The sequence below is a fragment of the Chelonoidis abingdonii genome, chromosome 11, assembly GCF_003597395.2.
Source record: "Chelonoidis abingdonii isolate Lonesome George chromosome 11, CheloAbing_2.0, whole genome shotgun sequence".
In the NCBI taxonomy this organism is placed as follows: Eukaryota; Metazoa; Chordata; order Testudines; family Testudinidae; genus Chelonoidis; species Chelonoidis abingdonii.
The window spans coordinates 54,104,736-54,124,841 of NC_133779.1; the positions used below are offsets into that span (position 1 = coordinate 54,104,736).

At 62.6% G+C, this 20,106-nt stretch overlaps 1 protein-coding gene across 1 annotated transcript; it reads left to right on the forward strand.

Annotated features, from left to right (window-relative positions):
* The first annotated feature begins 1,313 nt into the window (after window positions 1-1,313).
* TOMM40L (translocase of outer mitochondrial membrane 40 like) lies at window positions 1,314-10,534 on the forward strand. Its single transcript, XM_032765139.2, has 9 exons — window positions 1,314-2,029; window positions 2,489-2,556; window positions 3,177-3,269; window positions 4,940-5,041; window positions 6,919-7,024; window positions 7,412-7,534; window positions 7,912-7,988; window positions 8,071-8,173; window positions 9,834-10,534. The coding sequence occupies exons 1-9, from the start codon at window positions 1,924-1,926 to the stop codon at window positions 9,971-9,973; spliced, it is 918 nt and encodes a 305-aa protein (XP_032621030.1). The 5' UTR covers window positions 1,314-1,923; the 3' UTR covers window positions 9,974-10,534.
* Window positions 10,535-20,106: the final 9,572 nt, after the last annotated feature.

The following is a 20,106-nucleotide window of genomic DNA, read 5'->3' on the forward strand; positions in this document are numbered from 1 at the left end:
GCGGGCGCCGCCCGCACTCTCCGGCCAGAGAGCAGCAAAGCCCGCGACCTCGCTCTCCCTCGCGCGCCTCGGCCGGAGAGCGGGCAAAAGCCCACGCGGCCCGCTCTCCCCGGCTGGAGCCCTGGGCCGGAGAGGGCAAACCCCGCCGCCTCCGCTCTCCGGCTGGAGCCCTGGCCGGAGAGGCAAAAACCCCGCCGCCCGCCGCCTCCCGGTTGGGCCCGGCCGGAGAGCGGCAAAACCCCGCCGCCCCGCTCTCCCGCTGGAAGCCCTGGCCGGAGAGCGGCAAAACCCGCCGCCCCCGCTCCCGGCTGGAAGCCCGGCCGGAGAGCCGGCAAAACCCCGCCGCCCCGCTCTCCCGGCTGGAGCCCTGGGCCCGGAGAGCGGGCAAAACCCCGCCGCCCTGCTCTCCGTGGAGCCTGGCAACGGAGAGCGGCAAAACCCCGCCACCCCACTCTCCTGGCTGGAGCGTGGCAAGCCGCAGCCCAGGCTGGAGCTCTAGCTGGGAGAGCGAGGCTGCTCCGCTCTCCCTCGGGCGCTTCGCTCAAAGGAAGACCCCAGAGCACACCGCAGCCGGGGACCGGGGTAAGTGTAAAAAAAAAAATTAAAAAGGTGCCTAAGGCGCGGGGCCCTCTTAGGCACGGGGCCCGATTCCCCGGTGGATTCGGTGGAATCGGCCTAAAGCCGGCCCTGAGTGCCAATAGCTCAGAAGAGGGAATGTCCTACAGAAAGTGTGTGTGGGGCTGCCTGGTTTGGGGTTTGTGCAGGCCTCCAGGGGCCCCTCCCCCCTTAACCAAAAAGGTGGGGAAGGGCTAATGACCATCAGGAGCTTCACAGACACTAGTGATCTCGGACCCACAACAGCCAGAGGGTTGGGATCACTGCTCCATTGAACACATGGGGAAACTGAGGCAGAGAAGGGCGACGGGAGCTGTCCAGAGTCACAGGTGCCACAAGTGCCCCTGACACCCAAGCCCGGCTCTGGCACCAGGTCCCTCCGTGGCCCGCCCGGGCCTGCTGAAGCGCAGCAATGGGTCAGAGGGGGGCAAACCCCAAGGCATTGCCGGGGCGCGGCCGGGACACCAGGGTGAGAGGCGCTTGGCAACACAAGGGATAATTAACGAGAACAAGCGGTACACACAAGCGAGCCGGCAAACAGCTGCGCCGCTCACCCCGTGCCCCCGGGACCCGCGCGGCCCGCCCCTCACCCCCAGCCCGGCGACACCTGGGGGGCGGGGTGCCCGCTTCCAACATGGCGGCCGGGGCGGTGGCCTCTCCTGTGAAGCCACTTCCTGCGGGGGCGGTGCCCGGGCGCAAAATGGCCGCGCCCAGCAAGCGCAGGGTGAGCGGAGCCCAGCACGGGGTCCGGGCCGTGTGAGCGCCGGGCAGCTGGGGGCGGCGGCACCCAGAGGTACCGTGCGGGGCAGCCCCCCGGCTGGGGAGCCCCTGCCCAGGGAGCCCCCTTCACCCAGCCCCCCAACCTCTGCCTGCGAGTTCGTTCTACACCGGCCCCCCAGGCCCATCCCCCACCTAGGGCAGCCTGTGCCCCCAGCAACTGGCCCCCCGTTCCCGCTTCCCCCTCGCCTTGTGGGCAGTGAGCCCCTCTCTCCACGTCAGGGCACCCTGCCCCCCAGCCCCCCTCCCGGGCTCCGAGCCGTGCTGCGGGTGCTGGCCCCAGGGGCTGCGGAGTGGGGACACGATCTCAGCCCAGCTCCGTGCAGGCAGCAGACCCTGCCGGGTGTCATGTGCGTAGGGTCCCCGGGGCAGGGGGCGGCTGGGTGTGCTCTGACTGGGGAACCCGCGGCACCTGCTGATCCCGAACTCTCCAGGTCTTTCCTCCTCGGACTGGAGGCAGGGATTTGAGGGTGGGTTAGAGGGCGGCTGCACCCCTGCATCCCCGGGCCAGGCGGCGCGGCCTGCGGGGTGATGGGGAACGTGCTGGCACCAGTGGTCGACTTGCACAGACCTCTGCGCCGGGAGGAGCCGCTTACCAACCCAGGCAGCTTCGATGAGCTCCACCGGAAATGCAAAGGTGAGTCTGGGCCAGCCCTTCTGGGACAGAGGCATGCTGAGGGGATTGGAGTGTGGCCTTCTGCCAGCAGGGGGTGCTGCAGGGACCAGGGTGGGGGTGCTGGCTGTGCAGGGAGCGCCCAGCTGCTCCAGCCTCCCATAGCAGGGGTGCTGTGGCACTCGGCTCGCCTGTGTTTCCGGGGTCCCGTTCTGCGATTGGCAGCACTACGAGTGACCATGTGCAGACAGGAGGGAGTTAATTGGTGTTAGATGGCTGGGGAAGCTGAGGTCCGAGCCCTGGACTAGTAATGGGGTCTTCACACCCATCCTCCCTAAACCAAGTTTCCATTCCTCCGACTCGCCCTTGTTGAACTCAGCCCTGGCTGTGGGGCCTGGAACAGAGAGGAGCCATCTGCTTGTCTCTGGCTCCGTGGCCCTTGCGCTATGTGTCTAAGTCCCACTCCACCCCATCTCCTTGCAGAAGTCTTCCCCCAGCAGATGGAAGGGGTGAAGCTGATCATCAACAAGGCCCTGAGCAGCCATTTTCAGGTCAGCTGCAGCTCGTGCCTCCAACTGTTTTCCCTCCCCACTGAGACCCTCCAGGCTTAGCTTAGCACCTGCTTCCCCCGTGGAGCTGGAGGGCCCCTTCTGGTGCATGCCTTGGCCCCTCTTCAGGGGCTGGCAGTCAGGAGGAATGGAGATGGGGGATCTGGGCATGTTCCCTGTCAGAGCTGGGCTCAAACCCACCAGCTGGGTACCCACCTACAGGCTGTTTGGGAAACACCTCCTGGGGGCTGTGGTGTCAAGGTGAAGATGCTGCCGGGATCTGGGCGAGGGGTTGGCGCAATGAGCCGGGGCTTTGTCACCTCCCCCACCCCTTTTCTGAGCGGTGTAAGGACACGCACACCCTAGTCGAGACTACACATCCCAGTGTGCAGTGCAACCAGTCAGGTTCACGCTGGGTCGCCGATGGGGGGCTCTGTTCTCTGGGCTCTGCAGCCTCAGAGAGATGGAGGAGGCCCTGGAGGAGGGGAGCCGTGGCTGGGCTGGAAGGGGCAGTGATCAGGTGGCACTGTCCATGCTGGCTGGGCTGGAAAGAGCTTGAGCCCTTGAGGGTTGCACACAGCATCCCACCCCAGCACAGCCTGACCCCCTTGTGTCCTCCCCAGGTCACCCATACCATTCACATGAGCACTGTCGGCCAGTCCAGCTACCACTTCAACACCACCTATGTAGGAGACCAGCAGCTTAGCCCCACCGAGGTGAGCTGGGACCCAAATGTGCAGGGGGCTGAATCAGGGGCTGGGAGCCAGGTGTCCAAGCTCAGCTCCCAGTGCCAGGATGGAGTAGGGTCTGAGATGCTCAGATCTCAGCATCCCACAGCTCCCCTTGTTCTCAGTGGGGGGCGGGGATCCTCCAGTGCACTTGGTGCCAACTGAGCGTGCTAGAAAATCTCCCCATGAAAGCAGAGGGCTGTGACCAGGACTCCTGGGTTCTATCCCCCCGTCCCTGCAAACTGACTTGGATCCCTTCCCCCATCTCTGCAGCAGGTTTGATCCGGAGCTCCCTGAGCAGGCAGAGGGTGTGTGAAGCATGTCCGTGAATGGTGGGGGCTCGCTCTGGTGCTAGGGAGGAGCAGAGTTGGGACAGATGCCTCAGTCTCTTCACAGGGACCAGGGTGAGGGCTGGACTCTGGTGTTTCTGCCCCAGCAGTGGGAGGGGTCCCCTGCTGAGGGATGTATGGGATCCCCACATAGGCTGCGTTCCCTGGCGGGTGAGTGACTGAGCTGCAGTGGGAGATTTCTTCTGCCTGCCGGGTGGATGTGTGACCTGCCACCAGTAGCCTCAGGGAGCCAGCCCTGCCGCTCACCCCCCATCTGGGTTAGAATTCCTGGATCCTGCTCATGTGGGCATCCAGCTGGCACTGTCTTCCAGGCTCTTACAGGGATGGGAGTGCTGGGCAAAGCAGGCACCTGAGGGGCTTATGACCCATGGCAGCAGCAGTGCGGTCCCCCCATCGTCTTCAGACAGGGCCTGTGACCACAAGCTGGCTCTGAGTGCCCCTCCTTGCAGGGGGGCGGGGGGCTTCTTGCAGTCACGCTGCAGGGCCCCCCAGCCGACCTGCCTCCAGGGCCCAGTGCTGAATGAGCTTCCCGCTCAGAACCTGAGTGCACCCCAAAGGCCACAGCACCTCAGGAGAGGGAAAGGAGCCAGTGCTCCCCTCATTCTGAAGCCATCGCAGGGTGCTTTGAAACCTGACTCAGGATATTTGAACACTGAGTGCTGGCAGCAGCCCACTGGCATGGCAGGCCCCCCGCACCCCCCCCCCCCCCGGGATTGGCATGACCGTGTGTGTGGGCCAGGGCTCTGGCTTGGAGGCTGGGCCTGGGCTGGGTGTGTTTGTGTGTCAGTCCGTGTGGGGGGTGTTTCTGAGGCTGTTGGACGGAGGGGTGGGAATGGCGGTCAGGCTGAAGTGTTGGGGCTTAGCCCCCGTCCGCTCTCTCTTTTTGGAAGCACTTAGCTTGGAAGGTGCCACCAGGGGGAGCTGGAGAGCCCAGCCTGTGCTCAGTCGGTGCTAGGACCTGGGTGCACAGGAGACAGGGTGAGGGAGGCGTGTGTGGGGCATGGGATAGGGGCAAAGCTCCAGCTGTGGGGAGGGCTGCGGAGGCCTCCAGCACAGCTAGTGCCCCCAGGAGCCAGGCTGAGGAGACCCCGCAGACTTGCTGCACCCCGCTCCCAAGCAGACTGGGAGCACGGCAGGAGGGAAGCTCCCTAGGCAGGTGGCTCCCCTGCCATAGCCTGCGGGGGGGGAGAAGGGGGCTGCTGACTGCACCATCCCTGGGGTGTGTGCAGCTGGTGTGGGGCTCCCCCGAGGAGACCCAGTGCCTCCCGGCATAGCCCATCCCCAGCGCCGTGCCCCTTCTCCCTGCAGACCTTCCCCATGCTTGTCGGGGACATCGACAGCTGCGGGAGCCTCAACGCTCAGGTGCTGCACCTGGTGGCAGAGCGGATCCGCACCAAGGCCATCTTCCAGGTGAGGCCCTGCCCTGGGCCTGCAGGGTAGCGGAAAAGACGGGTGTGGGGCAGGGCATGTAGGGGGAATGGCATGTGGGTGTGGCGTGGGTGGAGTGGGGGCCAGGATGTTCTGGAGCAGAGGCGGGCAATGCATGGTGTGGGGGAGAGGGCGTGGCATGGCAGTGGGGGGTGCCGGGCATGTGTGGAGGAATGGGGGCGTGGCACAGGGACTGAGAGGTGAGGGAGCTTGGGGGTGTGTGTGTGGAGGTGGGTGGAGCAGGGTGTGGGGTGTGGGGAGGAGGGGGGCTGGGCATGTGTGGGGAGCAGGGTGTGGAGAGGAGGGGGGCTGGCAGGTTGTGGTGGTGGGGGCAGCAGGATGTGTGGAGGAGGGGGGCTGTGTGTGTGGAGGTGGGCGGAGCAGGGTGTGGGGAGGAGGGGGCTGGGCGTGTGTGTGGAGGTGGGGGGAGCAGGGTGTGGGGAGGAGGGGGCTGGGCGTGTGTGTGGAGATGGGGAGGGGCAGGGCTTGGGGCGGAGTGGCAGAGGCTGTGTGTGTGTGTGGTTCAAAGTGCTGACGCTGAGAGTTTAGCGCTAGGACCTTGGCAGTTGCCGCGCTCTCCCAGCTGCTAATCTGGCCGCACTGACCCCCTAGAGCCATGGGGGGCTGGAGCCCAGCCAGGGCCTGCGCTGCCTCGGGTGCCCTGGTTTGGAATGGAGAGGGCTGTGGCTGGGGGAGGGGCTTCAGGTTCTCAGCTCCATGAAGAAGCACTGGAGCAATGAGGGCAGCATGGACTAGTGGCTAGAGCAGGGGTGGGAACCAGGACTCTGGGTTCCCCTTGCCTGTTCTAACACTGCCTGGTGGTTGCTGTGCCTCAGTTTCCCTCTCTGTAGTGGGGACGATGACATGCCCCCCAAGGGAAGAGGGCTGGGCTATGGGGACTGTCCCTGGCAGTCTGCAGGGGAGGGGCCAAGTGTTCTCTCCCAGTGCCTGTCTGGGCCCCTCGCAGCCCTTACGTGGTGCCACAGGTTGTGTGTCTCCAGCTGTGGCTGTAGCCAGACCCTGCTCACCCGATTCCATCATGGGGGCATTGTGCTTGGGAAGGAATCGGATCCCCTCTGGTGCCCAGCTTCCCCTCCCTCTTTGAGCATAGTTTACCCAACGCACCCCTGGGTGTTAGGTGTGTTCCAGTGTGCACCAGTCGTGCGGGGCTTAATCCCTGCTAATTAGAACTCCCTGGGGAGGCTGTAAATGCAGGGGTAGTTGGGGGGAAATCTGGGTGCGGCACAGGTGGAGGGGCAGAGCACCCCAGGGCTGAGGGATAGGAGTGGGGAAGGCTGGATGGAGCTCCTGGGGCGAGGCCAAGGGAAGACTGGGCAGAGCAGCAATGCCCCCCATGATCATAGTGAGGCAGGGGGAGCTGCCCTGGGTTGGGTGAGGACCTCCTTTGGGTTTGCCTGGCTCTGCTTTTCCCTGTGCCAAGCTGTACTTGGAGCCCTAGCAAGGGCCCTCCAAGGGGCTTGAGGGGAGAACACAGTCAGGTCATGGCCCCAGATGCTGAGGGAAGGAGAGTGGATGGAAGTGAGATTTACTGGCTGCTCCCCAGGTGAGGCCTCATGAGGACATGGGCAAGGTGTGGAGCAGGGTGGGCCCAAGGGGTTGTCATGGGTTGGGGCATTGGGCAGGGATGATGGTGGGGCTGTGGGGTGAGGCATAGGGCTGTGATGAGATGGGGTCAATGGGTGAGGTGTGGGACAGGGCAGAGTGTGGGGCTATGGTAGGGTGAGGCGGGGATGGGGCAGGGCATGGGGTAGGGGAGTGGGGTAATGGGGAGGGCAGGGCAGGGGAATGTGGGGCAGGAGGTGCCGCACCCCCGGCTAAGCCCCCGCTGCTCCCTGCAGACACAACAGGCCCGGTTTGTGACATGGCAGTTCGACGGGGAGCTCCGTGGCGATGACTACACGGCCACACTGACACTGGGCAACCCCGATGTGCTCAGCCAATCAGGTGAGCCCCAGCCCGTGGGCCCTGTTGTACTGCCTCACTTCCTGTCCTAAACTCTCCTGCCACTGGCTCCTTCCACTCCCTTCCTGCCCGAGACCCGCAGCCCAGGGCTTGGCATGGAGCAGCCCCACCTCCCCTACGAGGTATGGACAGCCTGGTGCCCAGCCCCATGGCCATGCTGCTCTGGGGCTAGCGGCGGGGCTGATGAGCCCTCCCCATGTCAGATGGGGAGGGGAGTGTTGGCTAGTGTGCAGGGCTGGGAGTCAGGACTCCTATGTTCTGGCACCAAGTCGCTGTGACCTTGGGCAGGCCCCTCCCTGCTCAGTGCCTCAGTTTCCCATTGGCTGGTGGTTGCAGGGTCCAGTGCTAATGGTCTCTCCCTCCCTGCAGTCATTGTGGTGGCGCACTTCCTGCAGAGCGTGACCTCGCGGCTGGTGCTGGGCGGGGAGATGGTGTATCACCGGCGCCCGGGCGAGGAGGGCGCCATCGTCACCCTGGCAGGGAAGTACACGGGTACGAGCCTGGCTTGATCACTCCTCCAGCCCTGCCTACACCAGAGCTGAGCCTTGAGAAAAGCGGGGGAAGGATGTCCCAGCCCTGGAGCACAGAAATGTCACGGGACGGCACAGCTGGTACCCCTGCTTAGAGACCCTGGGGTGGGAGGCATCGTGGGGGGCAGGGGTGGGACTGGGAAGCATTGGCTGGGATAGCAGGGGCTGTGGGTCTGCCCAGAGGGGCATCGCAGGTGAAGCCTGTACAGCGCCTACCCAAGTTGTCCCCTCCTGGCCAGGCTTCCACCCCAGCACGCTTCTGAGTGAGTTAAAGGCCGTGCCCAGCCCCTCACCAACCCTGCCCCCCAAGCCAGCTTCACTCCCTCTGTATCTCTGCAGCTCTCAAGTGGGTGGCGACGCTGAACATTGGTTATGGCGGGGCCCATGCCAGCTACTACCACAGAGCCAATGAGCAGGTGAGCCCACCCCCCCAGGGGCTGCCCCGATCCTCCAGGCCAGCCATGGGACGCCCTTCACCCTGTGCTTCCTTCCCTGCAGGTGCAGGTCGGGGTGGAGTTGGAGGCCAACACCCGACTGCAGGACACAACCTTTGCCTTCGGCTACCAGCTCAACCTGCCCCAGGCCAACATGGTCTTCCGAGGTGAGTGTGGAGCTGGGCCAGCCCCCACTCAGGCAGGGGGCTGCCCAGGGCGGTGCCAGCCTCGCCCAGGGGGCAGGGCATCTCCAGGACCATTGGACCCACAGACTCCCTGCGCTCACAGTGCCAGAAGGTGCAAGATCATGCCTCCCTCAACATGGCTGCATGGTCCTGGTGAGAGCCAACTGGTACTTGGACTGAGGATGGTCATAGCTGGGGTCTTCCCAACACCGCTCAGGTGTTTTGGCCTCTGAGCCCCTCCACCCGCTTGCTGAGGGCTGGCCTGAGCCTGGAGCCTGTCTTGTACCTGCTCTCCCTTCGCTCCTCTGTGCCATGTGGGAACATCCCAGCTTCTCTGTCCAGCTCCCTGCACCATCAAGCATGGAAGCAGACCCCCCAGCCACCACAGCGCAGGCCTAGAGTCCCTGAGCTACAGGGGAATCTCCCTGTTCATGAGCAGTATAGGGCCTATTGCACACCGCAGAGCTGTTCGTATCCCATCCAGTAGGGGGCAGTAGCGACCCATCTGCCTGTTCATTGTGCGTAAGGCTGTAGTATTAGTGAAAAGGGCTAGAAACTTCTGCCCAGGGTTTGTGAAATCTCCCATCCCCCACACCAAGCCAGCCAGTCCCCCACCCCCAGAGCTGCACCAGAGCCAGCCTCCCCTAGAGGGGAGAAGCCCCATATCCCATCTCCCTCTGAGCCAGTAAGCACTCCTGCTTTGGGGCCGGACCGTAGCTGGCCCCCCCTAGAGGGGAAAGGCCCCACATCCCCCAGGTCAGTTCCTTTGCCCTTGGGCCAGATCAGAGCCAGTGCCCCAGAGGGGAAAAGCCCCATATCCCCCAGGTCAATCCCTTTGCCCTTGGGCTGGATTGGAGCTGGCGCCCCTAGAGGGGAAAGGCCCTGTTCCCGAGCCTGTGTTGCTCTCTCCCAAAGGATGCCTGAGGCAGGGTTTTCTCCTGCAGGAGCGGGGCAACTGCATTGAGTGCTGGGAGCACAAGGGGTGGAGACTGCAGCCAGCGCGCCCTGTGACTTGGCCTGTGGGACTGCCAGGGAGCAGCAGCTGATTGACATTCAGCCTCACCCAGGATAGCTCCCCATCTGTGTGCCCCCTGAGTGCGCTCAGGCTGCCTGGCTGCTCCCGCTTCCCCAGCCCAGCTCTCTGCACTCTGGCTGGCACCTCCTGCTCCATTGGCAGCTCTTCTGGCCTGGGGTTCCCAGCCTTTGGCCCCCCTGATTCAGCAATGGCCCCAGAGGAGCTGGGATCAGGGAGGAGAAGCCAGCGCCCTGGTCCCCAGGGCTCAGGCAGACAGCATGCTGGGGGTCTGCTCATGGCCTCAAGGCACCCACTGTGCTGTTGGGGCTCCTAGCAGGCTCCACTGCCCAGGTGGGACATGCTGTGATTGTTGAGCGCTGAGGGAGGCTGTGAGTCCATGGCAGCTGACCAGAGCCCCAGGGAGCGAGGCCAGGAGCAGCCCTGTGCTGGGCTTTGGGGTGGAGCAGGATGACCTGGAGTGTGGACTAAACTGAGGTTTCTCCAGCTGGGAATGGGGGACAGGGGGGTCTGAGCTGTGGGGGCTGGGCTCCGGGGCATGGTCTCTCTTGGCTGCTGGGGGTGGGGATGTGTCCAGCTGCCCAGTGGCTCCTGTCCCTTCCCCTGCAGGTCTCCTGGACAGTAACTGGTGCGTGGGGGGCGTCCTGGAGAAGAAGCTGCCACCTCTGCCCGTCACCCTGGCCTTGGGCGCCGTCCTCAACCACTGGAAGAACCGTTTCCACTGTGGCTTCAGCGTCATCGTGGGCTGAGGGGGCAGTGCCCTCGCAGGGCTCCCTGCTCTCGCCCCAGCCGGTGGGGGCAGGGCAGAGCCTGGCATCAAGTGGATTCTGACTGGTTTGCTCAGGCGGGAGCAGGATCCTGGCCGTGTGCGTGGGGTGGGGCCGCTCACCGCAGCCTGGGGGTGCGGGAGCCTGCCCGCCGCCTTCCTAACTCAGGGAGCCTTTGTGCCATGGAGCCAGTGCCCTGCTGGGGCCGGGCTGCAGCTCAGCCTGCCCTGAGTGGCTGCTCTTGTGTCCAGAGGGCATCTGATGCCTGGTGTCCTGGGGGGCACCTCTTCCACTCCCCCCACCAAGCCCTTCTCTGCAGGTGGCTGAGCTGGGGAGGGGATGTCACATGGGCACCTCCCTCCCCTCCCCTGGGCAGCTGGCCGAGTCCCCCCCTGGAGCTGCTTGGTGGAGGTGCTGCATCTCCTCCTGCTCTGTGCCCTGGGCGGGGGGGCCATGTGCTGTGGGGGAGTTCAGGGGGCTGCCCCTCTGATGTTCTCACTCTGTGTACGATGGCTTGGAACCTGATTAAAGTGTTTGAGTTGAGGGGTGGCTGGAGTCAGTGGCTGGGGGATAGGACTCGGACACCCCCCACCACCCCTAGCTGCTCCATCCTGCTGCCCCTCCTCTGTCCCCTGGCTTCTGCTGGGGCTTGGCTGGGCTGGATAGCCCCTGGGATCTTGCTCCTCAAGCTAGTTCTGTAGGGCTGTTTAGAGCTGGACTGGGAGCTCTCTGCTCCCGGAGGAGTCCTTGCTGCAGGTTGAGAGAGGTTCAGTGAGGAAAGTACAGATGGGGTGGGACCCTCTCCATGCCCAGGTTTGCCCCAGTGCTCAGGGTGTTGTTGCATGAAGCACCTTTAAAAGTGAGGGAGACTCCCCCTGAGCTGTGAGCAGTATGGGGCTTTGGATGCACAGGTGGATGCACTGAGCCTACCCCTAGAGGGCAGCAGCACTACACCACGTAGGCTCCAGCCCATGCAAGGCATCTTGGATTGGGGCTGCACCGTGCTTGGCCAGCTGGAAGGGCAGGAGCCTAAAGGAGTGTGGTGATTTCCTAGAGAGCTGGCAGGGCCAGGCAGGCTGAGAGGGAGGATGGGCAGGGACATGAGTGGGGGGCGATGTGCTTTGGGATGCTTGGGGAGCTCCTGCACTGTGCCCAGCCCCCCCCCACGGCTCACATTTCCCCCCCCCCTTGGGCCTAGAACGTCCCCTCTGCCCACAGATGCCCATGCTAACCTTAAACCCCCCTTCCCTTCCCTCCCCCATGGGTGGGAGGAGCCACGTGTGCAAGGGGGTGTCTTTCCCTAGCACTCTGGGCACTCCTGTGGGGTTTTGTGTGAAGCCCAGCCTGGCCACCACCCTGTCCCCAGTCCTCTCTCCCACTCATTTGATTTCTGTTCCTTCCAGCCTCATCCAGCTGGGGGCACCATCCCCCCTCCCCTGGCACAGCCCAACCCATGGAGCCAGGAGAACAGGTGCACTGGAGCCCAGCACCACTAACCCACTCATGGAACACAGGGGGGTTGTATGTTTCCTCCCAGCCTGGAGCAGAGACTCTGATTCTCACGCCCCCCCCCCACCCCCCCGTACTGCAGGTTTGCTCCCTGCCCCCCAAGCTGGCTGTGCTGCCTGTGGGGCAGAGTGCCTGGATCCTTGGCTGATCTCACAGAGTCCGGGTTGGAGAGGCCCCATCAATTATCCTGTGTAAGGAGCCATTTGCCCCTGGGGCAGCAGGAGATTTCCCCAGGTGCAGCCCCTGGTGGCTTATGGCCTTACAATCCTGCACCTCTGGCCTAACCCTTGCACCTGCTGCTGGGCTTCTGGGCCAGGAGAGTGCAGCCTCCTTGCAGGGGGAGTGCACATTGAGGCTGGAAATGACCTTCCTCTTCTGGCCCTTCCCCTGCAGCTGGGCCAGGTCCCTCAGTCTGTCCTGCTGCCCCCTCTCTGACAGTCCCAGGGGCCTTGGGGCCAGCTGCCAGTGTCCTTCTGTGTCACACATCACCTCCATATTGTTGTGCATAACAAAATTCATGGGAGGGGAAGGGGGCTCAGGGAGCAGAGGGTTGGGGTGCAGGGGTGTGAGGGCTCCAGCTGGGGATGTGGGCTCATCTCTGGTCCCACCTATCTAGTTTTGTCCGGCCCCAGCAGGGATGCTCATTGCAAATTTCCAGTAAGCTAATCTGCATAATTTGCATGGAATATATTTCAGCTTGAAACCAGTAGGTGGATGCAGGGCTGTGGAGGACTGGGCTTGAAACCCTGCAGAGTGGGGGCCTTGGTGGATCTGCAGGGCCAGCCCCCAATACCCACATGGCCCTGCCTCTGTGGCACAGCCAGGATGGGGACAGGTCTCCATGTCCTGGGCAGCTCTTGGCCTCTCCACTGAGCCTGGCCAGCAGTGAGGTGGGGGACTGGAGCTGAGACCCACCAAACTCACCACATACTGTGGCCACCAGCCAGCCATGGGAGAGAAGCAGCTTTGATCCGTGCTGCGCTGGGCTGGATTTGCACTGGGGAGCTGCAGAAGACAGGCTCTGCAATGCATCATCAGGCCCTATCAGCACCAATGTGGCTGGGTCTGGAAGGTAGCAGTGGAAGTGCCGGCCCATGGGGGGCTGATGCAGTGATGTGTCCCCCTGCCCCAGGCTCATGCAACAGGCTCCCGCATGCTGCCTCTAATGACAAGATCATGTACTGAATTTTCCTATGTGGCTCTCAGGAGCTGCAGACCCAAGGCCCGGCCCTCTGCCCCTAAAGCAGTCGCTGGCAACATAAGTAGGTTATTATCCCCTACTTGCAGCAGCCTGTGGAGGGAGGTGCAGGTGCACGTGTGCACACACACGCACGCTGCCCATGGGTTACAGCTCAGCAGCACAAGTGGGGACAGGACTCGGACATATGTGCCCAGTGTGGCACTGACAGCTCGGGGAGGCTCCTGCTATTTGGCCCTGGCTAAGCAGAGCCGCTCCAGGTGCTGATGGACAGCTGGTCTCTGCCTTGTAGCAGCACCCTATGCCCCCCCCCGCCCCAAAGTAGAGGGTAGGGGCCAAGCTTCATGCACCTGTTACTGGCCCCATCTCTCTGCTTTCAGGATGGTTGTAGCGCAGAGAGGAACGGATAGGATTGCCCCAGGCTCCTGCAGCCAGCCAGCCCCAGAGCGCTGTCCTGTACAGCCTGCCCCCCAACAGCACCCTACCCACAAGTGCAACTCTGGGCCCTGCCCTGAGGAGGCTGGATGCTGACTAGGCTGCAGTTTATGGACTCACACTCATTCAATTAGCATGTGGCAGGCAGGGCATGTGGCAGACAGCTTCCCCTGAGGTCTGAGGCCTTTGCTAATAAGGGAAAATCCCCACTCGACCTGATTCAGAGCAGGGAGGTAAAAACAGGTCTGCTCCCTGTCCGGTGAGTGCCCAAGCCATCAGGCTGCAGCGGATCCTGGGCCAGGGCTCGCGCCAGCTCTTTGGAGCTGTTCCATGGTGTCTCAATAATTAACTCTTGGGGCCGGGAGAGCATGAGGCCAGGGCTCAGGGCACTCACCTGGGATGTGGGTCTAGGCCCTGCACCAATGACCCTGCCTGATTGTGCTTTGCCAGGGGCCGGGCAGGGGAGCGCCTAGTTTGTGAGTCCAGCAGGGCTTCAGCAGAAGTGAGGTGGTGCGTGTTGCTGGATTTGTGCCCCAGCAGCACCACCAGGGTTAGGTGGCAGCCGAGCGGGGTTTGGGGCATAAATCTCTTTGTGGATCTAGCCCTTGGCATGGCTTGGCCCCGCTTCCCTGAGGGCCCTGGGTACTGGTGGAGCTGTGCTCCTTGGACACCTCACCAGCTGGGTGGGACAGGGGCCAAGTAGCATGTGTGGTGGGGACGTGCCTGGAGCCTTCTGGTGGCATCACAGCGTCTGGCAGTGCTGGGGAGAGAAGCTGCAGGGCCCTGGCCAGAGGCAGGGCGATGAGATGGGCATAGACTCTGCCTGGGCAACTGTAGCTGCAGGGTTGTTCATGTCCTTGAGGTTCCCCATAGGCCCAGAGGGCAGGTTTCCCCTCAGCTCCCAGCAGCTCTCACGCATTTCAATGAATTTGATATTCTTCCCCATAGGAATTGTTCCTGGTGTCACTTCACATCCCCCTGGCTCCACCGTAGAGCCATCGCCAAGACACCAGGTGAACTGCAGCTACAGAATCCAGAATCTGCTCCCCCCTGGAATCCACCCTTCACCCCAGAATCTGCTTCCTGCCCCCCCAGAATCCACCCCTTGCCCCAGAATCTTCTCCACCCCCCAGAATCCACCCCTTGCCCCAGAATCTGCTCTCTCCCCAATCCATCCCCAACCCAGATTCTGCTTCCCCCCCTGGAATCCACCCCTCACCCCAGAATCTGCTTCCTGCCCCCCCCCAGAATCCACCCCTTGCCCCAGAATCTGCTTCCCCCCTCAGAATCCAACCCTCACCCCTGAATCTGCTCCACCCCCCAGAATCCACTCCTCACCCCTGAATCTGCTCCACTCCCCAGAATCCACCCCTTGCCCCAGAATCTGCTTCCCCCCCCCGAATCCATCCCCAACCCAGATTCTGCTTCCCCCCCAGAATCCACCCCTACCTCAGAATCTGCTCCCCCCTGAATCCACCCCTCACCCCAGAATCTGCTTTCCCGCCCCCCTGGAATCCACCCCCACCCCAGATTCTGCTTCACCACCACCCCCAGAATCCACCCCTTGCCCTAGAATCTGCTTCCCCCACCCCAGAATCTGCTTCGCCCCCTGGAATCCACCCCTTGCCCCAGAATCTGTTCTCCCTCCCCCAGAATCCTCCCCTCATCCCAGAATCTGCTGTCCCCCCCCGAATTCACCCCTTGCCCCAGAATCTGCTCCCATCTCCCCCAGAATCCATCCCTTGCTTCAGAATCTGCCCCTTGCTCCAGAATCCACCCTTTGCCCCTGAATCTGCTCCCCTCCCACCGGAATCCACCCCTCACCCCAGAATCTGCTTTTCCCCCGGAATCCACTCTTGACCCCAGAATCTGCTCCCCCCCACCAGAATCCACCCCTTGCCCCAGAATCTGTTCTCCGTCCCCTAGAATCCTCCCCTCATCCCAGAAGCTGCTCCCACCCTGGAATCCACCCCTCACCCCAGAATTTGCTCCCCTCTCCCGGAATCCATCCCTCACCCCAGAATCTGCTCCCTTCCCCCGCAGTCCATCCCTCACCCTAGAATCTGCTCCCTCCTCCCCCAGAAGCCACCGCTCACCCCAGAAGCTGCTACCTTTGCCTGATAGCTTCCCCACCTCTAGACCCAGAATCGGCCTCCAGAATCTTGGCTTTAATATAAAACTGTTTTTTAGCCCTGGTTACACAGAAACCTTTGGAAATGTGCCATGAGGGTAATGGCTGAAGAGATGGCTGCTTGGGCCCATGGGGAGCCTGAATGCAGAGCATTGGGGATGGTGTGAACCGCCCTATTCATGGTGAAGAGGCATTAACTCTGAAACCTAATGATGTTTGCTCAAATGCCAGCAGTGCTGCTAACTCTCTCACCACTGCTCATTTTAGCAATACTTCTCATAATCCCAAATTTCCCTCCCCAGGGACCAGCCCCCCTCCCTTCTCCCAAACCAACCCCTCCACTCACAACAGGCAGGTTGCTTTGGGAGGAGGAAGTGGGTTGACTCTCGTTTCCCTCTTTAGCTCCAGTAAAACACACATCCCCTTTGTGTGCCCTGTGCCTGCTGCACGGTTCTCACCCTGGAGCATCCAAGACCAGGCATCCCTGCTGCAGTGTTTGCTCCAGGCTCGTTGCCCTGCAAAGGAGGATTAAGCTCATCTCTGCCCCCCGTGGCAGCTCCTGTCACCTGCAGGGGCAGAGCTCTGCTCTGCTCTCATGTCTGCATGTAGCTGTAGGGCCTGGCTCCCTGTGGCACCTGGGTGCAGCAGGCACTAGGGCTGGGACCTCACTGATAGGCCTCTGTGGAGTTGGCAGAGCCTCTGCCCCCTCGGGCCCCAGCTGATCTCAGCCCAGAATTTGGCTGTTTGGAGACACAACTGGTGACGAGCGAGCGGGAGCGGAATACGTTCCCCCAACGCCTGCAATGCATCCCCAGGGACTTGCCCAGCTCCGGTAGGGGCAGCTCTAGCTTTTCTGCCGCCCCAAGCATGGCAGTCAGGCAGCCTTCAGTCCCGCGGATTCAGCGGCTTGCCTGCGGGAGGTCCACTGGTCCTGCAGCTTCGGCGTACCCACCGTCGAACTGCCACCAAATCCGCGGAACCAGTGGACCTGCAGGCAAGCTGCCGAAAGTTGCCTGACTGCCACCCCTGCAGGGACTGGCAGGGCGCCCCCTGCCGCTTGCTGCCCCAGGCACGTGCTTGGAGCCGCCGCTGAGCTCCAGAGACTTTGGGAACCAATAGGGAAGCCCCAGCTTGCAGCTGGGGGCAGTGGCTGCTGCTCAGCCCCACTCACAGCAGCAGGTGCACAGGGGGAGGGAGCATCTGCACGAGGCTTCAGCCCATGGGAGAAGGTGCCAGGCCTCTTGTCCCAGTGCCTATGGGCTGGCAGGGACATGGCAATGTCCATGTGGGAGGCAGCTGCCAGGAAGGCTGGTGCTCCCCATGGCCAGTACTCACTGGTGACATACCAGGTACCCATGGGACAGGCCCAGCAAACAGCAGCACAAGCCAGCAGGGTCATACACCATGCACATGGACACACAACACGGCACATGGAGACAGTACACACAACACACACTGCACTTGACCCCACAACATGCATTGTGCATGGACACAGACATGCAGCTCACACTGACACAAAATCATTGGAGCAGGGACATGAACTCTGGTCTCCTTGTGTCCACCTGTGCACACAACCCACCGCCTGGCTAGTGTCCTTGGCCCAGTGACTCTTTATGATTTATGCAGAGTGGCACAGTGTGGGGAGGGGAGCTTGGGAGTCCTCACCTGGGAGGGGTGAAACCCAAAGCCCTTCTCTGCACGAGGCAGGGGGATTGAACCAGGCTCTCCCCACCCCAGGTAAGTTCATGAACTGCTGGCTGTAAGGGAGGTTCCACCTCCACCCTGGTGTGTAACTGGCCCCTATGTCTCCACCCCCCGAAGTGTTTTAGCCAGAACTGGTTGGTGAGGTCACGGTGAATTGCCAGATAGACCCAGGTCAACTAGTCAGCTGAAAAAATTCACCCAGCTCTAAGTGACACGCAGAGATATTGACACACACACACAAACCCTGCCATTAACCCACAGACACAGCCTGCCAGTAACACACACACACCCTGCAATTAACATCCTCCCACAGACACAACCTGACATACCCAGACACAGCCTGCCACTAACACACACACACACTGCAATTAACACCCACCCTCACAGACTGCCACTAGCACACACGCCCCCCTGCAATTAACACTCACCCACCCACCCCCAGACTGCCACTAACACATACATACCCTGCCATTAACACACACTCAACCACTATCTCACACACACACACACACACACACACATCTTGCCTCTAGCACACCCACCCACCCTGATACACACACACACACACACACACACAGCCTACCATTAACACCCACCCACAGACACACACCCTGACACTGACACAGACCACACCTGCTATGCTTCTGGGCTCACTCACTGTGACCCTTGCTCCTGGCCATGCATTAGTCATGCCCTGGCCATGTGCCCCAGCTCCCACCTGCACGGCCTCCTGCATCCCCGCCGGACACTGGAGAAGGCCTTGTCCCCACATCCCCCTCCAGCTGCACCAGGCACCATGGCTCAGCTGGCATGGCTGGCCCCCAGTAGCGGGCAGCAGCATTGGCTTCCTCCAGCCATGGCTGTGTGCCCACTTTGTGTGTGTGTTGCGGGGGGGCAGTGGGGCCAGGGCCCGGTGTGTGTCCCCACAGGCAATTGCTGGGCAAGTACCCAGTTGTGCATGTGGGTGGGGAATGGTGTGGCCCAGGGCAGCAGATGGAGCCAAATCAGCGGCTGCTGCCAGCCCATTCCCCAGGGAGGGAGCTGGGCCCCATCTGCCCTGGGGAGAAGCTGTCACGTGCAGTTGGCCAGTGCCCAGTGCCCCAGGAGCAGGGCATGGCAGGGGGAGTGCCAGCCCCCCCAAAGGATAACCCCCCCGCTACCCACACATCCATGGACACCCCCCAGCTGCACACGCAACCACAGCCCCATCCCACTGCACAGCCACACGGTGCCCAGTGCACACCCCTGCAAGCTGGGCACTACTTGGGCTCCCCTTCTCCCCTCACTGGCTCAAGAGCTGCTCAGGGGCAGGGATGGGCTCTGCTCAATGTCTTGGGCTTCCTGCAGGCCAGGCCTGGCTCTGGGACCAGCATCAGGCTGCGCCGCGCCCTGACGCAGCACTGTCTCAGCAGAGTGGAGCCAGGTGGGCATCAGTGACTGGAGGGGAGTGGGAGGGCAGTAATGGGGGGGAGCAGGGGCGGGGGTCAGGGACAGAAATCAGGAGGGCAGTGACCAAGGACAGAGAGCCAGTGGGGGTGGGGAGACTGCCAGGGAAAGCTGCTTAGGGAGAGGGAGGCCTTGGAACTGGGGAGGGGAGACAGAGTTGGGGGCGAGGAGAGTGTCCCTGGCCATGCTACCCCAGCAGGCCGTTTGACTGGGAGTGGGTTTGGGGGGAAACTGTGACACTAACAGACCAATTGAATCCTGGGCCAGGACACCTGTGGGTACCCTTGGGCAGGTCCCGTCCCCATGCCTCAGTTTCTCGCTGTACAATGGGGAGGAATGGCCCTGCACTGGGTGGGGGGCCTGACAGAGAGGGGGGGTGAATGAGGGGTGCCAGGAGTAGATCATGTTTTCAATGCTTCCCCCACCTGTGCCCCCCAAGCAGGCGCCTGGCATGCACCGTCACTGCCCCACAGGCGTGGCTGTCAGGTGTAGGTGGGCCCTGGGAGCGAGGAGGGGGTGTTCCCCCCATTAGAGACACAAGGAGAGTGAATAAATAAATGAGGCTTTAATTTGGCCCCTAAAGTGTGCTAGTGACAAACGTGTCCCAGGCACCATGGCCCTACCCCCATGCCCAGCAGCCCAGCCCCTCATGTGCCCTCCTGAGCTATGCCCCCAGGAGCCACAGTGCCACGTCCCTGCCAGCAGCCCAGCCCCTCATGAGCCCCCAGACACAACCATGGAGCTGTGGCCCAGGTGTGCATGGCTCAGGGAGGGGAAAGTGCCTGCGGCAGGGGTGACACAACATCGCCACGCATGCTGAAGGGCGGGTTACTGAGGCCCAGATAAAGCTGGCGTCGGTGCCGCCCCCCACCCACACACTGGGAGCGCCTCACTGGAGTAAATGGCCGCACCTGGGACAGGTAGGACACCTGGGTTCTGTGCCCTCTGATCCCAGGGCCCCTGGGCACTGGCCTACGCTGAGCACTCACAACTCCAGCAACAGGCCTCAAACAAACACCCTCCCCATGTCCAGAACCACAAGGGACCCAGCTGGTAAGACCTTGTCCACCCTACAAGGGCAGCCGGGCAAGTGGGCGTGATCTCCTTGGCTCCCCAGCTGGGCCCCTCTCGGCTACACTGGCAGCACTTTTGGGCTCCTGGCAGCTGGAGCCATGGCCCTTGGGAGCAGAGCCGGGCTGAGAAACCAACAGCCAGAGACTCAAGTCACAACACTGCTTGGTGCCTCAGTTTCCCTGTTTAAAAGGGTCAATCCTGTGTGGCAAGCAGGCTGATCTTGTGCTAGGGTGGGGCAGGGTCAAGGGGCAGGCCCTGAATTGGGGGGGCAGGACTGAGGGGGGCATTCCCTGTGGGATGGGTCAGGGCTGAGGGCCAGGCCCTGTATAGAGGGGGGCAGCTCTGTCTAGGGCGGGAGGCAGTGCTGGGGTGAGGCAGTGCCAAGGCACAGGCTTTGGACTCGGGGGAAGGCCCCACACAGAGGCAAGGGTGAGGGTTGGGGGGGCTGAAGGGCAGGCCCCACACAGGGCTGGGGGATGCAGGTCTCGTGCCAGGCTGTCTTGCCAGGCTGGCTGCAGGTGCTGGCACATCCTGGGCTGGGTGCTCCTCCAGGCATGTGAGCGGCAGTGGGCAGCCCCACCCTGCCTACTGGGCTCAGAGCCGGCCCTGGAGAATCAC